General features: G+C 45.0%; 1 protein-coding gene across 6 annotated transcripts in view; it reads right to left on the bottom strand.

The window, feature by feature from the left end:
* Positions 1-21,259, bottom strand: part of INSR (insulin receptor) — a 176,961-nt gene extending 155,702 nt beyond the window's left edge. For 2 of the 6 annotated variants that reach the window (XM_029050241.2, XM_029050242.2), the window contains exon 1: positions 19,839-20,899. In XM_029050241.2, coding sequence (XP_028906074.1) covers positions 19,839-19,929 — 91 coding nt within the window. In that variant the 5' untranslated portion in view covers positions 19,930-20,899. Of the gene's footprint in view, positions 1-19,838 lie in introns of all 6 variants that reach the window. The other 4 variants (XM_029050237.2, XM_029050238.2, XM_029050239.2 and 1 more) reach the window with 4 other exon arrangements.
* Positions 21,260-22,346: the final 1,087 nt, after the last annotated feature.

Below are 22,346 nucleotides of genomic sequence, written 5' to 3'. Positions count from 1 at the left end.
GGGCTGGGGGTGAAGAAGGAAGATGGGAAGGGATCATGGCTGAGGACAAGGAAGAGTTAAACTCACCATTTTCTTTCCACTCCCTTTTTTCCATCTTGTCTGTTTTATGGAGGGTTTATTCATCCAGACTGGTATTAATAAATCTAAATCATAATTTACAATATTGGCAAAAGGCTATACCAAAATCCTATTCATGAACATTAGGTACTCTCTGTTTCTGGGTGGGAGAATGCAGCCCACACAGGATCATAGCATCACCAGAGACTCATTAGAGATCTTTTATTTCAGCCTTGGGGTCCACTTGCTTCCCCAGGCACAGTTTAGGGAAAAGAACTGACTGAACATTATAATTCTCAAGCAGAAAAGATAAATCACCAAAATCAACCAGTTGGGTAAACCCCACATGCAGTGATTACTGCTGTTGGAAAATGCTAGCGAACTGGGGGGGGATCTATCTTGGATAAAAGACACAAAAATGTATAATATGTGAGGCTTAAAGCCAGTGTGTTAAAGCTGGATTATTTTTTTCAGGGGGCAGAGGGAAAAATAACAGAAATATTCCTTCATATTCTCATTCTCTCCCCCTCTCTCTCTCTCTCCTTCCCTCCTCCTCCTCCTGCTAACTTGCCCAAGAGGAAGATGATTTGGGCTTTGGGGGAGGGGGGGGCGGGGGACGGATTGATGGTGTGCAGGGGAAAGAATGGGTATAAGAGGACTATGTTTGATGCTGTTGTTCTCTCTCTCTCTCTCTCTCTCTCTCTCTCTCTCTCTCTCTCTCTCCATCTCCTTTTCCTGCCTTTTCCTTATTTCCCCTCCACATTTCCCCCCCCCCCACCACCAACTCCACATAATCTTGGTCCAATCTCTCGCCTCCATGGAAACAGCGCCTGCAATTATGCATGTATTCAGCATTAATAAAGATAGTTCTATTCACTAATCACCTTCCCTATGTCCTATCTACTTACATCTTATCAACCCCAGCACTAAGTAGAGTGTTTGGTGCTTAACAGATATGACAATTATTATTATTATTTCGATTCCTTTTGTTCCATTTAATAATAATGCATAAGGTGGCTAATGCATTATTAATCTGCAGCTTTTTTTTCCTCAGCGTGGGCTGTGTTTGAATATATCACCATGGGAATGAGTTGGACATGCCTGTTTCTAGCCGGTGTTTGGGAGATGTTCCTTGGTGAGTTCTATCCTGAACTACAAGTACCACCTGTATTCCCATCCTCCCTCAAAAGTCATTTCTTAGGAATTCAGGTTTGTAATTTGAGTCTGAAGTATGAGTTATGGATCTCAACTTCACTAGCCAAGGCCTGTTTAGGTAAATGAATTACTTCCATGCAAGCATTTTTGTTGCCTCTTCCATGCTCAAGATACATGTATTTAAATGTTAGGTCAGCTCAGAGATCCATTTTCACAATTACGAGACAATTCAAGGTGGTTTCCAATTATGATAGAGGAAAAATTGGAAGATTCAGGCTTAACTACGCCCTTTACCCTCACACATAAACGAATAGCTTAGTCATTCAGCACATTAAGGTCATTAAATCCAACTGCTAGTCTAAGGGCCCTGACATATGTCCCCAGCTGGGGGTGGGGCTGCAGAAAAAAGTGTCAGTTGCGGGGGAGGGGCGGGCGGGTAGCCACAGTGGGAGAAGTGCCTATTGAAGTTGGACCCAAGGATCTTGGGAGAGGAAAGGAAAGATAATAATGATAGTGGCATTTGTCAAGCATTTATTGTGTCAAGTACTGTTCTAAGCGCTGGGGTAGATCCAAGCTAATCAGGTTGGACAAACTCCCTGTCTCACATGGGGCTCAAAGTCTTCATCCCCATTTTCCAGATGAGGTAACTGAGGCACAGAAGAGTTAATAGACTTGCCCAAGGTCACACAGCAGACAATGGCAGAGCCCGAATTAGAACCCAGCTCCTTCTGACTCCCAGGCCCGTGCTCTATCCACTGGACCACACTGCCGGTGAGCAACCCAGAAGGCCAGTGAGAGACCCAGCTCGGGGGGGCCCTGTCTCTAAGAGCTTCTCTCTGGCTCCACTGCTTGAGAGAAACCTGCAGAAACCAAGGAGAGACCAGGTTCCTTAAAGCCAATTTGCTCCCTGACAGCCCTCCCCAAGGCCCCCTCCCCGCCCCCAACAGGTAGTTTTTTCTTTCCTTCTGCCACTCCCCTGGGAAGCAAGAGAAAGAATGTTGATGGGTCAGAAACTCCCAGAGCATGCACAGAAATCACTGATGACTGACATCTTTGCTATTTTAATGCGGTAAACCATCAATCAGATTTATTGAGCATTTACTATGTGCAGAGCACTGTACTAAGCACTTGGGAGAGTACAAGAGAATTAGCAGACATGTTCCCTGCCCATAACACAACAGCTTCAAAATCCCTAGAGCTCAACACCTCTATTGCCAACCATCACATGCCTGTTTTGCTTCAAAACAGCAACACGTCTTTCACATATAAACTGTTTTTCACATCCTACCGCTTAATACCAAATGTCGGAATCTCTATTATAAATAATTTTCAATGGCAAATACATCCCTAAAGTGAAATTGCTTTAGAAGTATATTCTATACATGTCCATTGTATGTCAAATTGGTATTTTTACATGTCTGTTATAAATTGTCAAGGATCAGACAATCGTTGAAATGCTGAACCTGGAATTGTTAGTCATTCTATAACCACGCCATCCTATTTTGAAATTCTAAATTGAATGTTAGCCAACATCCAGCTTCATCTCTCTACTGACTAGAACATGTTCAGCCTGGAAGGTTTCTGGATTTCACTCGGTGAAGTTCTGCAAGCCCGTGTTGCAGTATGTCTCTAATTGAGATCAATGGCATTTTATCATTACCTAGACTTTCGATGTAAATGGAATAACATCTAAGTTAATTGCTACAATTGAACTCATTCGTTCCCATTTAGTTGAAAAATGAAAATTAGGGCCCATTTATGTGACAAGGTTTTATGCTTATATATTTATTCTGCATGTCCAACTTGATCATTTCTTTGGTTCATTCATTAATTCAATAGTATTTATTGAGCGCTTACTATGTGCAGAGCACTGTACTAAGCGCTTGGAATGAACAAGTGGTGTCCAACATGCTCAACTGGAATCTATCCAAGCACTTGAAACAGCCCTTGGCACATAGTAAGCACTTAATGAATACCTCAATTATTATTATTATTATTATTATTAGCATTATTTTTATGTGCCTAAGCCTTGAATCCCAACAGTCCTAGGAACTTAAGATTTACTCTACTTCTCGGCCCCTAGAACAGTAGTATCACTGCTAGGCCAAATCAACCAATCACCAATGCAATTTCACCAAAATTTCTGCTTAGATCACTGCAATGCACCTGCCTCTCCTATAACCCAAGGATCGTGTTCTTGAAGAACTTTGCATTACAGAAAACTCACACTCTAGTGGCATAGAGGCACACAACAGCGTGGTCTAATGAAAAGAGCTTGGGCCTGAGAGACAGAGGACCTGGGTTCTGATCCCGGGCCGGCCACTTGCCTGTTGTGTGACCTCGGGCAAGTCACTTCACTTCTCTGCGCCTCAGATTGTTCATCTGTAAAATGGGGATTCAATAACTGTGCTTCCTCCTACTTAGAATGTGAGCCTCATGTGGGATCTGATGAGCTTGTATCTACCCCAGCACTAAGTATATGCTTGGCACATGGTAAGCACTTAAATACCACAATTATTATTATTTTCCAACACCATATGGCACCGTATTCAGACGCATGTTTGTCAGAACATTTTCTAAATCTACCATCACATTCTCTCCAAAATGCATAGTGAAAACATGAGCTCTGGATGGACTTCAGCACACTGCATATTAGTAATTAGTAATTAGTAGTAAGGAACAGGAAGAGGTCAGTGTGGCTTAGTGGCATGAGCACAGGCTTGGGAGTCATAGGTCGTGGGTTCTAATTCTGGCTCCGCCACTTATCAGCTGTGTAACTTTGGGTAAGTCTATTAACTTCTCTGAGCCTCAGTTACCTCATCTGGAAAATGGGGACTAAGATTGTGAGATCCACGTGGGACAAACTGATTACCTTGTATCTACCCCAGTGCTTAGAACAGTGCTTGGCACATAGTAAGCGCTTAACAAATATCATTATTATTATTATAAAAGATCATTATTATTCAGGACAGTTCTTTAGACTTTAACAACTAGTAAATTTCAAATGTCCTACACGGTGTTTGCAAAACTTAATCAAAATCCTATTCCCAATAAATGATGAAAGGATTAAAAAGAAGGATTGCTAAGCAATCAGTGGTATTTACGGAGAAATTATTGTATGCAGAGCACTTTACTAACCAAGCCCTCATTTCGTCTTCTCCCACTCCCTTCAGTGTCAACTTTGCACTGGATTTATTCCCTTTCTTCACCCCACCTTCAGCCCCACAACACAACATACAGAGCCGTAATTCCTTTATTCATATTGTCTTCCCCCAACCAAACTGTGAGCTCCTTGTGGGCAGGGAACAGGTCTACCAACTCTGTTATACTGTCCTCTCCCAAGCGCCTAGTAACAGTGCTCTGCACACACTAAGCATTCAATAAATACAACTGAATGACTGATTGAGGAGCAGCATGGCATAGTGGGTAAAGCAGGGGCCTGGGAGTCAGAAGGTCATGGGTTCTAATGCTGACTCCGCCACATGTCTGCTGTTTGACCTCGAGCAAGTCACTTCACTTCTCTGGGCCTCAGTTATCTTATCCGTAAAATGAAGATTGAGACTGGGAGCCCCAAGTGGGACAGGGACTGCGTCCAACCTGAGTTGCTTCTATCCACCCCAGAGCTTAATATGGTGCCTGGCACACATTAAGCGCTTAACAAATACCACAATTAAAGAACTCTGGATATTTTCATATATATACCTGACATAAGATACCTAAACTATCAAAAGATGAATAATAAAATTTCATCTTTTCCTGTCATTAATGCCTGAGCTTGATTCATCCCTATTTCTGAAGGCTCTGTCCATTCATCTCTGTGACTTCCAGGGGGTAAAACTGTGGTACAAATAAACTCACCACTTTACTCTAGTTGAGGATACTTTTGCCCTGAACAGGCCCCTGAAGTATGAATGACCGATGAGCCCTTGGAATGGTTAGGGCTGCCATCCACTTCCACTGCAGTGACCCTGGCTCAGCTGGTTTGTCCTGCGCTAGACATTGTAGCCACAGCTAGATGGCTGGTGGTGGCCAGCAAGCAATCAATCCATGGTCTTTATTGAGCGCTTACTGTATGAAGAGCACCATACTAAGCACTTGGAAGTGTATGATACAACAGAGTTGATAGATACGTTCCCTGCCCACAACAAGCTTATGGTCTAGAGCAGCGAGACAAGCAGCAGATTAACTTGTATCTACCCCAGCGCTTAGAACAGTGCTGACTAAGCACTTAACAAATATCATCATAATAATATTCTCCCTTTTCAATCATCATCATCAATGATATTTATGGAGCACTTACTGTGTGCAGAGCACTGTACTAAGCGCCTGAGAAAGGACAATACAGAGTTGCAACTGGTCCCTTCCCCTTCTCTTTCTTTTCACCCCTTCTCTTTCTTGGTCTTCTCTTCCATTTACCTGTGCCCTTTCTCTGTGGTAATAATACCACACTGTGCCTTTCTTCCAAGGGGCCCATAGCACTTCACGAACCTGAAAACAGAGCTGGGTCAACGCACGAAGGCCGGCCTCGGTCGGTCAGTTTACACTGGGGTATTTCTCTCCCCCGTCCTCCGTGCGCTCTGGCAGAGTCGTGAAGTAGCGTTCCTAAATCAGGCCAGCCCCGGATGACACCCGACTCCCTCCATACAGGGGAGGTGACACACACTTAGATGGTGTAATGGCTTGGACGAAGGCCACCCTTGGAGACAGTCCTCCTGCAAGTGCAGCAATCGTCCCCCTGCCCCTCCCTCACCAGGGGCACACTGCTATAAGCACTCTGGGTCCAGCCTCCGGAACCTTGCTCCAGGCTGCAGGTGCCTCCAGGGTTAGCACGGTGCTTGGCACATAGTCAGCACTTCATAAATGCCATCCTGCCATGCCAAGTCGGGCCACTTCCCAGAAATGTTCCATATCATCCCAGGGCAGTGGCAGCCCTGGGCCAGCCCTGATTCCCTTGCAAGCCCAGGGTAATTGCATTCTGCCACAATTGTTTGGTGACTCCACAGGGAAGCAGCGGGACCTAGTGGAAAGCGCTCGGGCCTGGGACTCAGAGGACCTGGGTTCTCATCCCGGCTCTGCCACACATCTGCTGGGTGACCTTAGGCAAGTCACTGCACTTCTCTGGGCCTCAGTTACCCCATCTGTAAAATGGGGATGAAATCCTACTCCCTCCTACTTAGACTATGAGCCCCATGTGGGACAGGGACTGTGTTCAACCTGATTAACTTGTATCTATCCCAAGGCTTAGAAGAGTGCTTGGCACTTAGTAAGCGCTTACGAAGTGCCATTATATATATACATTTACAAGTACTAGGGAAAGCAGTGTCACCTAGTGGATAGAGCCCGGGCTTGGGAGTCAGAAGGACCTGGGTTCTAATCCCGCTCTGTCATTCGTTTGCTGTGTGACCTTGGGCAAGTCACTTCACTGGGCCTCAGTTACCTCATCCGTAAAAATGGGGATTAAAAAATGTGAGCCCCACGTGGGACAATCTGATTACCCTGTATCTACCCCAGCGCTTAGAACAGTGCTCTGCACATAGTAAGCGCTTAATACCATAATTATTATTATTATTATTAATAACATAAAAAGTACTACCTCCCACCAGGAAGACGCAGATAAAACAAAAGAGCCACTGGCTTCCAGTCTTAGTTCTATTCATAACCCACCTTACTTCTTAGAACCCTAAGTGTAGACTTTCACCCTTACCTTTTGGTCATGCTTTACAAGGCAGCTCGTATTAAACATGGTAAAAACAGAATTCCCACTCTTCCACCTAAGGAAACCTCCAACTGGCTCTAGAAAGTTTTCCACCTTAAAATTTAAAAGTTCTCATCTTACAGTGCTCCTCTGTCTCCCTGTCAATATTTCCTCTCTCATTTCCCCTCAACTCCCCCACTTGCTCCCTTCACTCATGTCAAACATGCTTCTCTGTGAGCCCTATGTGGGACAGGGACTGTGTCCAACCCGATTACTCATATCTACCCCAGCGCTTAGAACAGTGCCTGGCACATAGTAAGTGCTTAACAAATACCACTCTTATTATTATTCCCCCATTCCCATCCCCATACACGTTTCCTCACCCTCCACATGCCTGAATCGACGTTCCATTTTACACCCGACAAGCCTATTTTCTTTCCCTCCTTCAGGACTCATTTCTTCTAGATAGCCTATCCTAAGATTGCCTCATAGACAGTGGGGGTATGAAGGGCAGTATGAACCAGACAAAGCCCCAATGGATATATATATAATTTCATCATACTATCAATTTTTCTGCCTTGTCTTTTTGGCATAAGGCCTTAAGAACGGGAATTGCATCTTAATATTCTCCACACCACCTAACACACTGGGATGGTATGTGAGGGGTCACTGTATGAGTCACTGTGAATAGTCACTCTCAGTTTACAAGGAAGCCAAGACCTGAGGGAACAGGTTTAAACTGCAGCAATGGATCTTTAAATTGGACACTAGGAAGAACTTTCCTTGGTAAGTTGAATGGTTTGAAAGTTATAGTCTCTTTCCCTGGAGGTTTTAAAAGAAAGTATCAATAGCTATCTTCCTGGGGTGGTTTGCATATAATCTTGTTTGGGGGCACAGTGGTAGACTAGACAACCTTTTATGGTTCCTTCTGGCCTTCTTTTTCTCAGGAAAAAAAAATTCACAAGGGGTGACCAAATTGATGGATCCTCTGAGGGCATCTTCACAAATTTGAAAGTCACAAGACAAATGATAGGGAGTTAAAAACATGTATTTGACCAAGTTGTCTTTTGTAAACAGTCACTTAATTGGTGATAAATAAAAATACATGTATAAACATTTAACGAAAGGTCTCTGAAAATTAAACAACTGCCTATATAATGTCTAAGCAGTGCTCTTGGGTTGGACCCCTTCCCTTTGCACCTCCCTTCCAATCATTCAGTGGTATTTATTAAGTGCTTACTGTGTGCAGAGCACTGTACTCCATCCAAGTCACCTCCATGAAAACTCACAGCCTTTTTTACTAACATTCCACTTTACAAATGTTATGATCAGGGCTCAACCAATGTTGGCTTAGTTCACCAGTCAAACAAAATTACCACTTGTCAAATGTTCTCGGCTGGTGTTTGGCTTATCTGTTTGTTTGTTTGATGTAGTCTCTCAATACTTCTCTGCCTCCTGCTGTGTTTGCTAATTATACATAGGATTAAGGGGGCAGCCCATTCTTCAACCTTGATTTTTTTTTTTAACTCCTCTCTTACACAGGAAGAGTTTCATTTGTTGAGCCCTAGACATATTGATGGGTGGGGAAAATTTTCTTTCAGAGCGCTGAGGAGTGACCCAAAAAGGAAGGTCACTTGTGGTGGAGGGTGGGGGGCAAAACTTGATAGAGCTGAAACTCTCAAAGGGAATATGATCTCTTGGAGCAGCCCAGAAGCTACACTTTTGACTTCCAAAGAACCCCAAATTTTCAAGAACCCCCATCTGTCGGCCCCTGAACTAGCACCTGGCTAAGAAAAGCAAGAACAAGAGGCCTTTTAAGGGTAAAACAAAATGAAATACAACTAGTTAAATCAAAGGCTTTGAAGAGCAAAGGAAAAAAAAATCCAGTAAGCAGATTATAAGAAAACCTCTTTAATGAGCTGGTAGTCAACACTAGGAAACCACAGGAACAACCAATAGACAAGATTTGGTCACTGAAAACCAAGCAACACTTTAAAGGATTAACGGGTGTTGAGTGTACAGGTAAGGAAGAGCAGAGGTCAGTACAAGAGCAGGAGATTCCATGAAAAAAAATTTCCTTCACGTTTTATTTACACAGACCTAAAGAATAGAACCATATTATACTTGCACAATTACCCATTCTTCGACTAAGCTATAGCATTCTTCTACTCTCTCCTTATGTTTCCTTTAAAAAAAAAAACAAACAAAATTCCCCCTTCTCTCTCTTCCCCGGCCCCCCTCCGGAGCTGAGACTGGAAAAGATAATAGTCTGGGGAGACAGTGAAAGGTGGAGGGGATGAGAGGAACTGGGGATGAGGGTGAGAAAAGGGAGAGAGAGAGGCCTTTAAAGAAGAGGGATTTATCATGGACCCTTGCAGCTGCCTCCTTGCAGGTAAACTCTAGATCAGATAGTGTGGGCAGCTCCCATCCATGACCAAAAGGTTGAGAATGTGACACTGACCCTATCCTTTCACAAGGAGGGAACAAAAGGCCACTGCCACCATGGGAGAGGAAAACAGTGAAGGGCTCTCACGCGTTCTCTTTCCTCTCCTCTCGGGGGCCACCCTTGCATTACGTTCACACCGACATTTCCCTTTCGGGCTCTTAGGCCATGAACTCCCTGCGCTCCCTTCCGCGCAATCTCCATTGGCCCACTGGAAGCTCAAAGAAGGCACGGAACCGTCCGACAGCAACCTAGAGGCTGTTCCTAAAACACTAGGTATATAAGTTGCTGGCAGTTTTTAAATATACTAATTTGGAAAAAATAAAGGTCAATTCCAGCAATCTCACCCTTCAAAAGAATAATAATAATAATAATGGTGGTATTCGTTAAGCACTTACTATGTGCAAAGCACTGTTCTAAGTGCTGGGGGAATACAAGGTGAAAAGAAGAATTTGAGGAAAGAAAAACCATAAAAAAAACCCACTCAGGTCTACAACATCTCAGTCACTAATTGTTCTTTCCTCAAAAGACATGCCATTACGCCACAAAACTGGGTCCGTCAAAAACTCTGTTGTTGTTTATCTTCCTGGATACCAGATCTCCCATATTAAACCACTAGAAATTGAACGTGCTCGATTGCTAAAACTTTCAAAAGTGACCATTTCAATTTCTCCAAACAAATACCATGCCCGACTCTTGCGTCAAACTCCAGAGGTCGAAGGAGTCCACCCTCGGGAATCATAGAGGGGAAAGCAGGATGGGCCTACTACAGGCAAAGAATCACCACTTGCAGTTCGCTCTGCCTGTCCTTTCTGCTGGCTCTTTCCAACACCACTCCTTGCCACTCCTTACGCTACTCTGGGGAGCTGTTGTAGAGAAGAGGATCAACACGGCCCACGACCTTACTCCAGGCAGAGCCCTTAAATGGGGCCAAAAAAATGACGTACAGCATCCACCGGGCACAGAAAGGAGGCGGGGGGTACATTTTCTTTCCCATCTGCTCTCTGGTGAAGACCTTTTAGGCATATCTACACTGGAAGCTCACTGTGGGCAGGGAACATGTCTACCAACTCTGCTGTTATTGTACTCTACCAAGCACTTACTACAGTGCTCTGTACACAGTAAGCGCTCAATAAATACCATTGATGATGTGGACAGTGATGATCCCTTGTGGGCTTAGAACAGCCCATTCAGAGGAGAAACAGGCTTCTCCATGTTTTTAATCATGTGATGCATTTATTTAAGAACAAACAAACCTAGATTCGCCTTTTCAGGTAGATAGTTACACATCTGGTGATAAATAAAAACATGGGAATGAGCTTATTAATAGTTTGTAGCGCTCTGAAAACTGAAAATCCTAGATAATGACTAATGGATGCTTAGTCCATCCCTAATTCATCTACTGACCTATACTGAATCATTATGCTGCTATGTTTTGGGTTTTTTTAATGGTGTTTGTTAAGCACTATGTTCCAGGCACTGTTCTAAAGCACTGGGGTAGATACAGGCTAATCAATTTGGATGCAGTCCATGTCCCACATGGGGCTCACAGCCTTAATCCCCATTTCACAGATGAGGTAACTGAATCACAGAGAATTTAAGTGACTTGCCCACGGTCACACAGCAGGCAAGGGGTAGAGCCGGAATTAGAATCCAGGTCCTTCTGACTCCCAAGCTGGTGCTCTATCCGCTAGAACATGCTCCTTCCTAATTCAGTTTCAGCTTGTTGTGGGCAGGGAATGTGTCTACCAACACTGTTGTAGCACTTAGTACAGTGCTCAATAAATGTGACTGATCAATGTATTGTACTTTCCCAAGCACTTAGTAGAGTGCTCCGTGCACAGTAAGCACTCAATAAATAGCACTGATTGATCCGAATCTTCTTCAAGGGAATCAAGGTTATAGCCTTAAAAATACTGTTTCATAAGACTCAGCTGCAGAAAGAAAAATCAAATCTCTTCTAGAGGTATTATTCCTGGAACTAGACTTGCCAGCTTGATCTCTGTCTTTTGTATCTTCTCATAGCAAACTACTACATTCTTAGTTACTACAACAAAACGTAGTTTAAGCACGATGTTTTTTTACCACATTTTAAGTATGTTTCCTTCAAGAAAGCAGACTTTCAAGAAAGCATTCAACATGATAATAAATTAGTATGAAAATTGGAAAAATCTACTTTTAAAAAGCAGACTCAAGGTTGCAGGCATCAATTATTTGGGAACATTCTACTAAGAAAAGTATGATGCACAAACTAACTGGAGACAATAAGATCCTTGAAAGAACCTTAGGTCAAGATAGACATTCCAGATATGAAATCAAGGGTTCAGGATAACTCCATTTTGCAATCAGAGAAGCTGAGGGAGCAGCAAAAGCAGTTTTTTTTTCCTTCAAAGTTAAGGATCACTCTTTTTTTTCCAGAATAAGTTTATTCAACATAATTAAGTGAACAAATGTTTCAACCCTCCCAGAAAGGTGTGGGGGTGGAGGGTGGAGGCAAAAGAGACATATTACAAGGAACTGATGTTCTTGGATATAAACAGAGTCAGTCAGTGCCTCCTGTTCGAACTAGTTTAGTAGCAATCCCCTTAAGGTATTGAATGTAGAAGCCAGAGTTGATGGCAGATGTTGGTATTCAAAATATTGTCTTAAACTAGGAGAAATTTCTGGAACTTAAATGTGGTTTATAGTAAACATCAGAGGATAACTAATCTTAATGATTCAACAATATGAACTGGCAAGGCAATGCCTTGAACCTTTTCTCCTGGTTACTCTAAGTCCTACAGAGAACTAGAGTATATAATGATGGCATTTGTTAAGTGCTTACTATTGCCGGGTACTGTACTAAGCGCTGGGATGGATACAAGCAAATCGGGTCGGGCACGGTCCCTGTCCCATGTGGGGCTCACTGTCTCAATTTCCATTTTATAGATGAGGCAACTGAGGCCCAGCCAAGTGAAGTGACTTGCCCAAAATCACACAGAAGACAAGTGGTGGAGCCAGGATATGTGATCTTGCTCTTGGAAAACTGATGTGTGAGCTGCAGGAAGAAAATTATTTTTCAAGAAGACTCACTTTGAGTAAATAACTGTCCTATTGAAGGCAAACTGCCCCATCTTTGACCAGTGTGACTGGGTCACACTGGTGAGAAGCAATGTGGCCTAGTGGAAAAAAAACAGCACTACAGGAGACTGGGTCCTAATCCCGGCTCTGCCACTTGCCCACTGTGTGACCTTAGGCAAATCACCTAATTTCTCTGTGCTTCGGTTGCCGCTTCGTAAAATGGGGATTAAATTTCTGTTCTCCATTCCCCTTATACTGAGAGCCCCACGTGGCACAGGGACTCTGCCAGATCAGATTTCACTGTATCTACCCCAATACTTCCAACAATGCTTTCCCCTAGATTATAAGCTTCTTGTGGGTAGGGAACAAATCTACCATCTCTGTTGTACTGTACTCTCCCAACTGCTCAATACAGTGCTCCGCCCACAATCAGCGCTCAATAAATACCATTGACTGATTGGTACATAGGAAGCACTTAACAAATATCACAAACAATGATCGTTATTCTCCAAAAGTTCAGAGTCAATGAAGAGTTTGGGTCTGCTTGAATAATCAAGATGGCATCGGCTACATTTTTTAAATTACATTTTTATTTCTAAAGCCAGAGCTGAAATCATATATATCAAGTTGATATGTCCGGTCAACAATAAAGCCCCAAATACAGAGCCCAGTTCTTCCAGAGTAAGCTAGGCACCTTGGAAGTAGCATTCGGACTGCCAGAGGACCATTGGGTTGGTTTGCGTGGACCCTCAAGTACACTCAGTTCTGCTAGAAGACACGCTTCCACTCGGCGTCTCGTATAGAACGTGACAAAATAATTAGGAAATGTTCCCTCTACAATGTGCGCCATCTGGATTCAGCGGGATGCGGTGTCAGAAGAAATGGTTGTGCACCTGCAGGCTGCGTCAAACACAGGGGTAAATATTGCAAGCGCATGTCTTCAGGTGGAGTTCTGTAAGAATGCAAGCCCCAAGCTATACAAAAACTGGATGCAATAATGCATTAAGTGGTCTCCAAGTAGTCAGAGGTAACGCTCTTCCTAAAGTGTCTACCAAGGAGCAAAGTTGGGCACTGGGTTTCCATTTCTGTTGGGGTTTTTTGGGTTGGTTTTTTTTTTAAATCTCAGGGCCTCACTGCCCATTACATCCTTTCCATTCCAAACTTCACAACTGATAGACTCTTTTAGAATCTGATTCATCAAGCAACTCAGAGTACTGTATAGAGGTCCCATTTCAAAATATTGGCAAGAAGTAAATATTAAGCTGTTGTCAGGGCAAAAGCTAGTAGGAACATTGGAAACTGCTTTGGTTGAAAATTTTTCTCATTGGCTTTGAGGATAAAAAGAAATCCCCACTTGGAAACAGATGGAACAGATAAATTGAGATGGATGCTTTAAAATGCATCCTGCACTCATCTGATTAAATGCAATTTTAAGTTAAAAAATGATCAGTCCAGTTATCAAATATGTAAGTAAACTACTCACGATTAATTCTAAATAGGAATAAATTATGAAATTTTTTTTCAAAAGGAACGTTGAACGAAACAAAGCATTCTTTTTTTAAAAGCCAATTCAAAACTTAATCACAAAATGGAATTACCACAAACTAAATAAACCAACACAATGACTTTCGGGCAAGGAAAACATGGTTGAGAGCAGACTGGAAATGGTAAATTGAGGTGGTTGTTTTAAAATGTGTCCTGCACTCACCTGATTAAATGCAATTTTAATTGAAAAACGATCAGTCCGGTGATCAAATATGTAAGTGGACTACTCACAATTAATTCTAAATAGGAATAAATTATGAAAATTTTTTTCAAAAAAGACGTCAAATGGAAACAAAACACCCATTTTTTAAAAGTCAATTCAAAACTCATCTGTCCCATACTCATCTGATTAAATGCAATTTCAATTTTAAAATTATCAGTTCAGTTATCGAATAGGCAGCGAACTACTTGCAATTAATTCTAGAGAAATAAATCATGAAAATTTTTTCAAAAGGAACATTGAATGGAATCAAAACATGCTTTTTTTTAATAGGCAATTCAAAACTTCATTACGAAATGGAATTACCACAAACTAAATAAACCAACTCAACTTTCAAACAAGATAAATATGGTTGTGAACGGAATGGAAAAGGTAAAATTAGATGGTTTTTAAAAAATGTATCCTGCACTCATCCGATTAAATGCAATTTTAATTGAAAAATGATCAGTCCGGTTATCAAATAGTGAACTACTCGCACTTTTAAATAGGAATAAATTATAAAAAGGTACATTATAAATTATGGACAGAAATAAAATGTTTATTTTTTAAAAGCCAATTCAAAACTTAATTATGAAATGGAATTACCACATACTAAATACACCAACGCATCAACTTTTGTGCAAAGTAAATATGGTTGTGAGAGTAAAGAATCAAATAGCAATTCACAGTTAAGAAATATGTTCAACTATTTCCTCCCTGTGGAATAAATGCCTTGGTAGTGAGAGAAACACAAAACATAAGAACGACCTAGTCTAACAAAGTAGCTGCTAGATTTTCAAAGTAGGTTCTGGAGTAAAAATTTCCTTGGAAAGTTTTACTTAAAAAGACATGACTATACTAAGAATACATTTTAACACAGCTCTCTAACTGTTGAGCATTTTCCGCTGCCAAAAACATACCACTGGGGGAACTTCCAGGGTAATCTTAGGTGAGGTCTATTAACACTAAGTGGAGAGTTGACAATTCTTTGGTAAATTAGGCTGTGCAAACAGTCAAACTGGTTCATTCAGAGCAAAAAAAAAAAAAAGTTCAAATTATGCTGTGTAGATCTGGTTGCCACAGAAGTAGAAATTCTTTTTCATCAAAATTAGCTTGTCTTTACTTTTTTTCCCCAAAATGGGCAAATTATTAGTCCAAATTACAAATTAATGACCTATTAAATGTGGGGTTTTTTTTACATCTCTCTCATTCTTCAAGCAGTACTGAATCTAATTTACTCAAAATGGTAGTATTTTATTGAGGGTTGCCTAGCAATGGACCACTAGGGTCAAAAGGCCTGACTATAAGTCTTCCCGATCGTACTGCAATGATATGAAAGGTGCACCATTGGTACAGATCATGTATCCTGAGGCAGAACTTCACTATGGTTTATAGTTTTATTTATATATACATATATATATATATATGTGTATGCATAATTTTTAATGTCTGCCTCATCCTTTAGACTGTAAGCTTGTTATGCGCAGGGAACATATCTGCTAATTCTGTTGTACAGTACTCTCCCACACTCTTAGTATGGTGCTCTGCAAAATAGTAAGTGGTCAATAAATACCACTGATTAACTGATTATGGTTCACTTCCCTACTTCAGCAAGAATCAATCATAATGGTGTAGGCAATTGGCCATTCTAATCAAGCCACAGACAGCTCTAGGAGTTTGGTCAAAGCTCCATATTTAATGCATACTAAACTTCTGAACCACTGGCTTCAAGGGTCTTCAACAGCTCACTCTTTTCTATTTACCTTCCTTCCTCCAGGAAGCTTTCCTCAAGAAGTGGCCTGGTCTAGTAAAAAGCACCCAGCTTTGGGTGACAGAGCCCCTGGGTTTTAATCCCAGCTCTTGCAATTGCTTGCTGTGTGACCTGGGAAAGGTCACTTAACTTCTCTGGGCCTCCGTTTCATCATCTATAAAATGGGAGTTAAGTACCTGTTCTCTCTTCCCCTTACATTGTGAGCCCCATGTAGGGTAGGAGGACTGTGTCTAACCTCATAAACTTGTATCTACCCCAGCACTTAGGGTAGGGTTTGACAACAGAAATTACTAGTATTTTCTACTCTAATCACACACCACTCCCGTCACTGCGCGGACTTCTCCCAAATGAACCTGCTCACTGTCTCATGTTCTGGCCCCTTGCTTATGCCCTCCCCTCTCCCTGGAACTCCTTTCTACCTCTCCCCCTTCAAATCCTCCAGACCACAGCTCTCCCCATCTTCAAAGTCCTTCCTGAAATCTCCCTTCCTCCAGGAGGTTTTCCCGATTAATTTTTTCTTCCCCCAACTACCACCTCAGCACTTGCACTACGAGTGGCTGTGAGTGTATCTTTGTACATATTGACTTACAAACTCCATTTAAGCATTTATTTATTCACTCATCTATCTTTCCAGCATTTTTCCCTCCTGTTGGTAAATAACTGTGCATCTGTCTCCCCTGTTAGACCGTAAACTCTCCGACGGCAGAGATCGTGCCAGGGAGAGGGCAGCAGCATGGCCTGTTGGAAAGAGCACAGGACTGCTTTCTAGTCGGGAGATATGAGTTCTACTCCCTGATCCACCATTAGCCTGCTGGGTCACCTTGGGAACGTCACTTAATTTCTCAGTGCCTCAGTTTCCTCCTGTAAAAATGGAAATTAACAATTAATAATTTGGGGGGGGTGAGTTATGAAGAGCTTTCTAAGTGCCAAGCACTGTAGTAAGCACTGAGGTAAGAGCAAGATAATCAGTTTGGACACAGTCCCTGTTCCACATGGAACTCACGATCTGAGTGGGAGGGAGAATAAGTACTGAGTGTCCATGTTACAGATGAAGAAACTGAGGCCCGGGAGTTAAGGAACGTGCCCCAGGTCACGCAGCAGCCAAGTGGCAAAGCTGGGATTAGAACCCAGCCCTCTACTCCCAGGCCCAAGGTCTTTCCACTAGACCACACTGCTTAACTATCTTAACTCCTTCTTCTCCCAACCCCTTGGTCTGGGACCCCCATGTGGGATGGGGACTGTGCTCGATCTTATTATTCTGTATCTACACCAGCACTTGGCACATAAGTGCTTAATGAATACCACAATTATTATTATTTTTGCTTCTTTTGTACTCTTCCAAGCAGTTAACAGCCTCCCCCTCTGGGCTGTGAGCTCGTTGCGGGAGGGAGCGTGTCTTCCAACTCTATTGTACTGTTCTCTGCCAAGCGCTTAGTACAGTGCTCTGCAGAAAGTAAGCACTCAAATACCATTGACTGACTGACCAATTAATACTACTGATTGATTGCATTTAAGGTATACTAACTTCTGAAGCCAGAGGGCATGAAACAGCAGCCCATCACCTACTAGGGAAATGAAGCAAATAGACACAGGACTAGAAAGCGGGCAGGTAAGGCACTTTCCGTTCTAGGCATTTCACTCTACATTTTAGTAGAATTAGGGAACATTTTACCCTCAACACACATAACTAGATACAGCGTGACGCAGGGTCAGACGAAACAGCCGTGCGCAAGCAGTGTTGGACTGCTGAACACGGTGTGAGTGTCCCTTAATGGGAGATTCTGTAAGAACACACCCTGTGTTACAGGAGAACGGGCTGTACTTAAAAAAGGAGGGAGTTTTAACTCCCCATTTTATCCTGAAACTTAGGTTTCATCACCCTTAAAATTCCTTAAAAGAATAGATGAAATACAGGTCATACTGAAATAGATACTGGAAAAATCTTACAGATTTTCCTAAATGAAAAAATCTTATCTTTTAAAAAACTCCTCAGATAGTCCTTTGACAAGAAAAGCGGCATATTTGATGTCAACAATGTGGTTTTTTTTTCCTTCACTGCTTTGCTTTTATTGATGCAGCATATGTTTTTAGCTTTCAAGCCGCTTCTTTTAGTGACTTGGAAAGGGCACAGTTTTGATCCTGAAAAGTACCTGTAAGGTCCAGGGGTGCTACCCATCTAAAAGAGAGTGACCAAAGACAGGAGAAGAGAAAAATAAAACCAAGACATAATCCCGGGAGCATAGTGTTTTCCTACTAAATATTTCCACTTCTCCAGAACCACCAGTGCGACTATTGCACAAAAGGTCAGCCTTCTTTACACCTTTCAGGGAATTGGGTTGTTTTAGATGCCATATGGGAGTAACACTGTTCCTAGGCCTTGCGCCAGGCCATTTTAAAAGGAAGAAGTAAATAAACATTAAACGGGGTCAATTTTTTTTTAATGAAGTTTCACACATTGGGAAGGGGCGATAGAGCATTAGAGGAAAGAGAAACAGGAGGGTGTTAACTTTCGAGAAGGCTGTCCGAAAACCCTCCTTCGAGCTTCTATCGGCTCTCCCCTACTTCGGTATCAGTAGTTTGATCGGCTTCCCGGTTGCACATTTACTAACTACACGAGGGGCTCTACGAAAATCTACTTCCATTTCTCTGCACGAAAACATCTAACTCTCTTTAGGCATCTTTCAAGGCATCGGCTGCTAAATACTTCTTAACCGAGTAAACACTTCAGGAGGGAAATGGAAAATTATGGACATTTAGACAGGATATAAAAATGTAAAGACCGTATGGTAAAAGTTTGTCCGGGGGTAGGCGGAACCTCTTAAGAGAGTCCTAATGGTTAATTCGGGAGCATCTTGGCGTTTTCTGCAGCGAGGGGCTTTACAGTGGATAACAGGCAGTACTCTCCTGGAACCGGTTTTGCCCCCTTGTCGGTTCTGGGGAGTCTCCAACCCGGAGAAAGCCATTAGTTGAAGACAACTTGGTGTTCTTTAGGGGGAGGGAAACAGGGAAGCGGCGCTCGCAAGGAAGGATGCTCGAGGGGCAGAATTACGGAAGGGAGGCTGCCTCCGAACCGGCGAGAGGATAACTGTCCGGGGTAGGGCGGGAAGCGAAGATACTTTGGGGGACGGGAACAGGATCGGGGGGCGCAAAGCGAGATTAAGGAAATGCCTGGGGAGGGTGGTGGTCGTACGTGAAGAGAGGGGAAGGGGACGAGGGCGGAGAGGAATGGCTTGAGAGAAGGGGATGAGGGAGCGGCAGCCGCTTCGGGGAAGCCTGGTACCTCAGGAGGGTGAGCTGTTTCGGCCTTGGATGGGAGGGGGATGGAGGGGTGGGGGGATGAAGAACTGGAGGGATGGAGAGATGGGGGGATGGAGAGATGGGGGATGGAGAGATGGGGGGATGGGGGGATGGAGGGATGGGGGGATGGAGAGATGGGGGGATGGAGAGATGGGGGCATGGAGAGATGGGGGGATGGAGGGTTGGGGTCGTGAGGAGAGGACGACGACGCCGACCTCCCGAGGGGGTGTGTGACTACCACCAGGCGGGCAGTCAGAGGCTGGGAGGGAGTCCCTCGGGGAGCCGAGGGGGTCCAGCCCCGGGAGCGCGTCCCTCCCTCGCCTCCCACTCCTCCTTCGCCGGGGGCGCCCCCGTCCCTCTCCTCCCTCGGTGTCGACGCTCCCAGAGCCCCGCCGCGGGGGCCTCGGCGCAACCGGCCGCCTCCATTTTGGCTTCACCATCCCATCCTCCCGGGTCCGGGCGGCAGCGAGCAACCCCACCCCGGAGTCCCGGGAGCGCGGAGTAGGCCGCGCCGGGCACCTCCCCTCCCTCCCCCTCCTCCCCGCGCCGCACTCCTCCTCCCCGCGCCCTCCCCTTCCCGGCGGGAGGGACCCGGGGCGCGGGGCCCGATACTCACCCGGCCCCTCGTACTGGCTCCGTCCCGGGCTGCCCGAACCGCCCAGCACTAGCGCCAGGGCCATCACCAGCGCCGTCGCCTTCGGTCCCATGGTCCCCGACTCTGGAAGCCGCCGCCGCCGCCGGGCTCGGCGCTGTCCCACGGGTCGCGGATGAGCTGGGGGCGCAGATCAGAGGGCGCGCAGCGGGCGGCACGGAAAGCCAGGGGGCTCCATTCTGGGCACCGGCTCAACCACCTCCGGGGCAGAAAGGGCGGGCTCGAAACCGCCGCTGCCACCCCTCTCTTCTCTCCTGGGGTGGCTTGGCGATGGGTCCCAAACCCCCTGCTCGCTCTCCTCCGGAGCAGATGAGCTTCTGGCGCCGGCTCAGAGCCCTTTAAATGCTCCCGCCCAGCCCCGACTTCAGGAAAAACGAGGTGTCCGGGGGGAACGGAGGGAAAAAAAACCAAAACAAAAACAACTACTCCTAAAAATAAGCACCGAATCAAGCTGCAGGTTTCCTGCACGCCGGGGGGAGGGGTGGGAACAGCAGCAGCAGCAGCAATCGCCTCCTCCTTCCTACTCGGGGGGTCGGGGCTGGGGGCGGTGGAGGCGGAGGAGGGGAGGGGGGAGGTCTTTCTTCAGGGCTCCGCTTATCTCGGTACCTAAGTCGCATCCAGAATCCACCCCACGGGCAACACCTCGGTCCGCCGCCCCTTTAGCATGAGCCCGTTCCCCTAGCAGTCCCAGGGGCTCGACTCTTCACACTCCCCACTCCCCTATCTCGGAGTCCCCGCCGCCCTCGCCCGGGAGAACAGCTCCTCCGAGCCGGGTCCTCGTCGTCCACTGTCCCCTTCCTCCTGAGCTCCCAAATCATTCACCGGCCAGAAGCTGGGTCTTCGGGCCAACCTGCTTGTCGTCCTCGGGCACAGCCCGCTGCCCCAGCCCTGCAGAAGAGTCAGCCTAGGGACGCCCGAAGCAAGGGCAGGAACTTAGAGGCTGAACTCTCGCCCGTGCAAACACTTCTTTTTCTGTGGGGTTGGGGTTTTTTTTCTTTTCTTTTTTTTTTTTCTTTTTTTTTTTTTTTTTTTTTTTTTTTTTTTTTTTTTTACCACCACCTTCCTCCCTTTCTTCTTTCTCTCTCCCTCTCCGTCGGCCCCTCTTTACAGCCACCGATCTGCCCGGCTAATGTCTCTGGCCGGTAAACAAGAGCTGCCAGTCAGCTGGGGCTGGAGACACGGCAACCGGAAAAGGCGGCCCGGAGTTTGCACCTCGGAAGGGACTCCGCTCAAGGGAAGGGTGGGGATGGAGAAAGCGATCGGGAGGAGGCTTCTACTCCCTTAGGCGTTCGCGCCTTCGCCCCGCTTATCCCGGAGGCTTCTGCACCCCTCTCCCGCCGCTCCGTGCAACCGCCGGCCCGTTGGAAGAGCCCTCGGGCGGGAGAGGAAAGGGTCTGGATCCCAAAGAGAAGTGGATCGTCCTCCCAGGGCACATCGTTTAAATCACCCAGGGACCGGGGTGGGAGGGCTTTGAAAAAACGCGAAGGAGACTGTATCTGAAGGCTACGGCCCCGACGGGGCTAACGACTTTTTCTGCCACCGCCCCCGGGAGGACCGGTCTGTGGGCGCGAAAGCATCCAAGTGACAGCTCCGGTGCTTTCCTGCTGTTTATCACGTCCGTGAAGGGAAATCCTGCTGTTTGACCACAAGGCACAGTTGCACCGAAACTCCCCCCCACCTCCCCGCCGCCGTGCGTGTGCCCCCCAACTCTGCCGCCGAACCCCAGATCGATCTGCACGGCCCCTGGATTACCCATGACTTCCCCATGCAGTTTTTTTGTTGTTGTTGTTTCGTTTGGTTTGGGTTGCTTGCGTTTTTTTTCTCCTTAGAAAATCCCTCTCCACTCAAAGCGCTCCGTAAACCATCCTGCCCCACTTTGCAAACATCAGGCACATCCTCCACCTCCGAGGGGATTGAGGGATGAGATATAGTGCATTTTGGGGAGGGGGGCACGCCTGTCACGCAGGGGTGTTGGAAAAACCTCAGAAAGTAGAATGGAGGAAAAGATCGCCAGTTCTGTGCGGAGCTTCGCAAATAAAGACAATGAAATTCAGCTGTCTGCTTTAAAAAAAGATTATCCCTGACTCCCAAGCTAAAAAAAAACCAAACCCACCCCTTTTCCAAGATACCCGTATAAAGTCACTACAAGAAACAGTTCTATAACGTTCCGGGAACACATTATTTTAACTGACATTATCTCTGCATACGTTCAACATCTCCTAATGATAAAACATTAACGTTCAGTTTATCTACAGGACCTGCCTTTTGAAAACATCTTTCTCCGTCCTGTGGGTGAATGTGATGTGCATTGGGGAGTTTTAGAAAATACTCTTTTGCATTAAACACATGTTCACTAACTGAATTCAGAAAAGTTGCTGTATCAATAGCACCTTGGAAAAGATGTAAGAGAATACAAAGGAACTTAATTAGCATGGTATATAAAATGAGGATTTCCAGAGCACACATAGATAG

The sequence above is a fragment of the Ornithorhynchus anatinus genome, chromosome X1, assembly GCF_004115215.2.
Source record: "Ornithorhynchus anatinus isolate Pmale09 chromosome X1, mOrnAna1.pri.v4, whole genome shotgun sequence".
Taxonomy (NCBI): domain Eukaryota; kingdom Metazoa; phylum Chordata; class Mammalia; order Monotremata; family Ornithorhynchidae; genus Ornithorhynchus; species Ornithorhynchus anatinus.
This window is presented reverse-complemented; position numbering and strand designations above follow the sequence as displayed.